Source organism: Sipha flava, unplaced genomic scaffold, assembly GCF_003268045.1.
Source record: "Sipha flava isolate LNK unplaced genomic scaffold, YSA_version1 52593_pilon_pilon, whole genome shotgun sequence".
In the NCBI taxonomy this organism is placed as follows: domain Eukaryota; kingdom Metazoa; phylum Arthropoda; class Insecta; order Hemiptera; family Aphididae; genus Sipha; species Sipha flava.
In genome coordinates, this window is record NW_020273496.1 from 31,306 (window position 1) to 36,946 (window position 5,641).

At 30.1% G+C, this 5,641-nt stretch overlaps 1 protein-coding gene across 1 annotated transcript; it reads right to left on the reverse strand.

Moving 5' to 3' along the window:
• Positions 1–4: 4 nt before the first annotated feature.
• On the reverse strand, positions 5–1,015 carry LOC112690886 (the record flags this gene model as incomplete). The annotated part of the gene is made up of 3 exons (XM_025564995.1): positions 329–1,015; positions 147–266; positions 5–88 (listed from the first exon to the last, which is right to left on the reverse strand). Coding segments are annotated over exons 1-3 (891 nt in total), but the record flags the coding sequence as incomplete, so codon positions are not given.
• Between the last annotated feature and the right edge of the window lie 4,626 nt (positions 1,016–5,641).

Sequence of the window (5,641 nt, forward strand, 5' to 3'; positions counted from 1 at the left end):
AATATCGACCTGTAACATCGTAGCTGATTGGTGAAAATCTACTCGTACGATTTAGTGATATGGGACCATCGTTTTCATCGCAATATACCTAAAATTAATAATATTATTATTATTAAAATATTACATTAAAAAAAAATATATCTTGCCTTTGGCTTGGTTGATTTCATACGCGACATAAAAGACCCATCGATTTCTTCGGCATCACTGAATACGTAATCGGGTGACGGTGGCGGAGATAATGTCATAATCTGTGTTTCGACATGTTCCTAAAAAAAAATGATATGTATTAGTATTTAAATTAAATTTTAAAAATTATGATTTCAAATACCTCAATCTTAATAATACAGCGCTCTGCTATCTGCTTTGTTGCAAAAAGTTTTATCTGATTGACAAAACTGTAATCACTCTTCGGTAAATGGCTTGAAATCAAATCATCGCTTACATTTTTTATTGTTGTAATCATATTATGAATGTTTTGTTCTCTTTTAAACTCATTTTTAAAGTATGTACACATTTGTTCAAACTGAGCAACAACCTTATTCTGAACAAATAGTGTTTTCTTCAAAATTGTTTCGGAAATGACCCATTCCAAATATTGCAAAGCCATAATATCCACTCGATTCAGAAGAATACGACACCCGGCTATAGATTTATCTTCTATGACTAGGACACTCTCACCTCGATATAACATACTAGTGAGTAGCATAGAGTCTGTCTCCAAAAATGTTTGTTGTTTGTTATTCGTTGATGATAATACGAATGATAAAATGTGTCCCATCAAGGAATAAATCCGTTTTAAAAAATCTGGAGAAATACTAACGTAGCGTGATGGCGTTATAATATGAATATAAACGTTGAAATCGTTTGCCGGGTCCAAGCCAATGTTGATAAATTTACGATTCTGAAAGTCAATGTTGAATCCAGTTTGATCGATGAGATTGCTCGGAGATTCGGGCGCGACGTATCGAAACTTTTTGTATACTGCAGCGTAGTTGTCGGCGATTGAACCAGCCATGTTAAATTTACTTGGTAAATTTTTAAGAGTAGAACACGGGCAGACAGACAAGTATTACTTGTGGCGATTCAAGTACGACTGATTCATTTGTAGTAACTTATCGGTGTAATTTTTCTTTATTATAAGAGGGGGATGTTCAATTATATTTTTCGAATTAATTAATTATTTATCCAGTGATTTGTATTTTCCTAATTATACCCGTACTCAAGCTGGTATGCTAATTTTTAATTGATTTTCTTTAATTATACATGAATATAATCACTGTCTAAGTATTGGTCAGTCAATGATACTTTATTGATATTACACTGTATGAAGATACGTCCGACAGAAGGTACTAATATCGGACAATAATATGTTTTTCATTAAAATAGGTATTTTAATATCATTAAGTATAACGAATAATCCTAATGATAGGAAATGTATCTTATTGTCAATCCGACGCCAAACGTCGGGGCGACGACGATAGTTTTTACAAGGTATTGTGTGGATATCGATATATATATATATATATATATATATATATATATATATATATGTCTTTCAATCACTAATGTCCAGGTGGTGTGTGAATATTTTATAAGTTTCTTTCAATATAAATGGCGAGGAAGTCTATATTTAATTACATTTTATTATTTTTTCTAAAAATATAAGAGGGAACTATACGTTATGAGAATATTTATATGATTATGTATATATTATTTAGCGTGTATTTAAATATATCAGTATTGACTATATTGTTCAATGGTTAAGAGTCGAGGTAGGACAATGATATCCACCCGGTTCGATTCTAACGCAGAATATTATATTTTTTAAATATATGATAACATAACAAATGATAACAAGTGATAATATATGATAACTGATAACAATAATGTGTGATATCATGTGATAACAATAATGTGTGATAACTCATAATGTACGTCGCGCACGTACGCGATCTTGCGGAAGAGAGGGGGTGAGTGGTGGTGGGAGGCGGCTGTAGCGGCGGCGGCGGCGGCGGCGGTGGCGCCAGAAACCCCCAATTTATACTACTCATTATTACCAAACGATCTGGATATAATACTCGAATCACGAAAAAAAAGAATGAAAAACATCTTCCCAAAAGAGTAGAAAAAAATGATAAAAAAAAAAAAAAATACAAATACAAACGATGTCAAATTTGTTCAGGAAAAGGCATTCGTAAAGATTGTATATTATTGTAAGGAATGCAATGAAAAATCGGGTTTGTGTCTTGAAAGTTGCTTTGAAGAGTACCATAAAAAAATATAACTATTAATTATTATTCGGTTTTAGAATGAATTTATCTATTTTATTCTGTTATAAAGATTTGTTATTTATATTATTTTATTGTTTTTTTTATTTACGCAAGAGTTACAAAGTTATTTTTGTTTATTTTATAAAAATATGTTACATGTTTGATAAGGAATCATAAATAAAGTATTTTTTTTATAAAACAATAAATGTTAATTAAAATATTTAATAACGTATTTCACATTCCTCAAAATTTAAAAAAAATGTCTTTATAATATGAATATTAAATATTAGAATATACGACGATCCGTGATCGTGTGGTACTAGACAAGGAATATACGTGCGGAGGTGAACGTGTTAATGTTTTATTGTACACCCGGCGTGCGACTCTGACATCACTGGTGAACTGTGCGCCTCCTTCTTGTGAGATTTAGTGTATATTATGAGTTTGTCAAATATTTATACGACAATGCAACGAGTTCTCGGCCAATCATTCCATATTCCCCCGTAATTCTCCCGCCCGGATAAAGTTTATATAAGTCGTCTCGACTGACAACTCGCGGTCTTTTTTTGTCCAATTCGTTCGCCCACCACAGACAATTCGATGGTGAAGAAGCTCCTGGCGGCTTAGGAATTTTTCTAAGAAACGTACGAAAACGTCATGGCTGGCTAACAAGTCCAACTTCCCGTTGAGCGAACGCCCAACTTATGGCGTGTGAGTATAATGTCCATTATTATTTAAATAAAATAAAAAAACAAAAATAGCCTTAGCTGGCAACCCGTTACGTTTAATTTAAATTAATTTTATTGTTATTATTATTATTTGTTTCGTCGTTAATGACGGTTGATCTTTCGACATATTCTTATCTCTTTTATTATATTCCTAATTCCTATTCGTAGACACGCGTCTACGTTAAAACTATGTTTATTTTGATTTTTTTTTATATTTAAGGTATGCGCATATCATTTGTTTTACTAGGATGGCGAGCATTTATATATGTATATATATATATATATATATATTAGGGTGGTTCACGATTAAATGTAAAAAAAAAAAAGTTGACTTATAATCCGAGGCACCCTTTTATTTTTTTAGACTTATCTATAGTATAGTTTTCCGATAGTGTTGATTTTCTATTTTCTTTAGAAGTCAGTGCTCAAGCACTTGTAAAAATGAACTTTTTTTTTTTTGGATTTCATGTTTCTTATATAACATAAAAAAATATGTATTTATTATTTTTTTATTTAATTATTACAATTAAGGTTAGATTAAATATATATTAATAAATAATATAATAAAATAATATATTAAGGTTAAATTTAAATATTGACAATTAGTTATGAACTTTCACTAGAAAATACAGCTTCAATGGCCATTTTCTTAGTAGTTTCAGTTGGAACTGTTTTTTCTATTTGCCTCAATAACCTGTAACAAAAATTGCTTTTGCTCTTCATCATAAGTTAATAGCTTATTATACTCCTCAAAAAGTTTAACACCACGCTCAGCAGTATCGTTAACGACTCGTAATTGTTTGATGCGATCTCTTCTTTGCTGATATTCTTCGTTTTGAGTCCATTCTTCAGGCGGTAAATTTAAAAATGAGTCCTTTATTTCCAAAATAGTTAAAAGTTTTAAACTTCTTTTAGTTGCAAACTTTCCTAAATTTACATTATTTTTAAGGAGGGATGTATTTCCTCTGATTTGTCTTTTGTCAGTTTCTTTTTCCATTCCTATAACAATTCTGATTTTTCAATTGATGTGACTTCTGTGGAAAATAAAGCAAGCCCAACAAGCTCATCCGAAAGATACCATAAGTGACGTTCTAATACCATTCTAGCTGCAATGCTAATTTCAGAATCGATAGCTTCATACTTTTTTAAATTTAGCCAAAAATTCAGATCGTTTCTGGGTGCTTCAGCTGCAAGAGGGGCTTCAATCCATACTTTAGTATATAGTAGTGCTCCGAAAAGCACGAACCATTGTAGTTGAGTTTCTTCCCGCTTAGTAAGATTAAATATACTATTTTGCTTGCGAAATAAAAATATTTTTATCGCATAAATCAGTTTTGACATCCACCGTGCATGGTGGACTGGACCTGGAGCTCGCCAGTGAATTGTTGATAGTGGTTTATTCAGAACAATTAGGACCAACTCGCAAAGTTCTAGATAATCCCAACTATATGAGATGCAATTGGCTTATCACTAAATTCTGTAACATTCATAAATTTTTTTACCATAAACTGGATTGGTTTGTTCTTAGGTTTTATAATGTATAGTACAGTAACTAACGAATAATCTTGACATAGAAAATACTTATCTTTTTCATTTGTCACACTTAAAATAGTTTTTGCAACATTTAAAACACATTTTGAATATAATTTATTCGAGATACTCATAAAAGGTAAATGGCTATGACAATCAATTTCATTGGAGAAGATAGGATAATTTGAAAATACATTTAATTGAGAGGTTAATAGTTGTTGTTTTTTCTGTTATTCTATTATAAACTTCCTGCAGAGGATATTTTTCTGATTTCAGAGATTTTTTCATGTACTGTAAGTAGTTTTCATATCTAAATGAGCTAATTATAATAAAAATACTCTTTTCTTCATCATTAGTGTTTCTTTTTTTTTTTGTGCGTTTTTCCGAACGTTACAAAAGTTAAATATTATTTTTTGTTATAATTTAGAATTGATACTTAACATAAATTTAAGCATTGGAAAACACTAATTTTTTTTAAGTTTATTAATTGTTTGGAATATTAAAGTTGCAATTATTATATTTTGTTTAATATTTTCTTGATACTAGTAATAAAAAGTAAAGTAGTCTAATTCAGTTAAAGTATGATAAAAATTACTTACTCTGGTATTATTTTTTAATACTAATGTAATAGCTTCACATGTTTTAACTACAATTCTTCCAATTTATTGAGGTGAAATTGCTGTAATAAACTTTAGTTCTTCAAAGTTTGCACCAGTAGCTAAAAATCTTAGAGTGCTTGATAAACGTTTGCTTGGTGGTATAGATTTTCTCAGATGAGTGCTTCTTTTAAAAATAAATGGTGTAACCATTTCTAATAATTCTGAAAATGTGGAATTGTCCATACGAAGGTAATTTTTGTAGTCGGACGGAGATGATAAACGCAATTCGTCAAGTAGATTATGATGAGAAAATGCATGTCTCTTAAACCATTCTTCCATCCAGAATCTTTTTTCTTTTTCTTTTTTTTTTTTCACATGCTAGATATATTGCAATAGCGACAAGTGCATCTTTTTCCATTGTAATAAAAAAAGTGAAAAATTCAAAAAGAATTTTATTTAAAACTGGTAAAATTAGTAAAATAATTAAACAGTATAGAGAGAATAAAGTAAACAC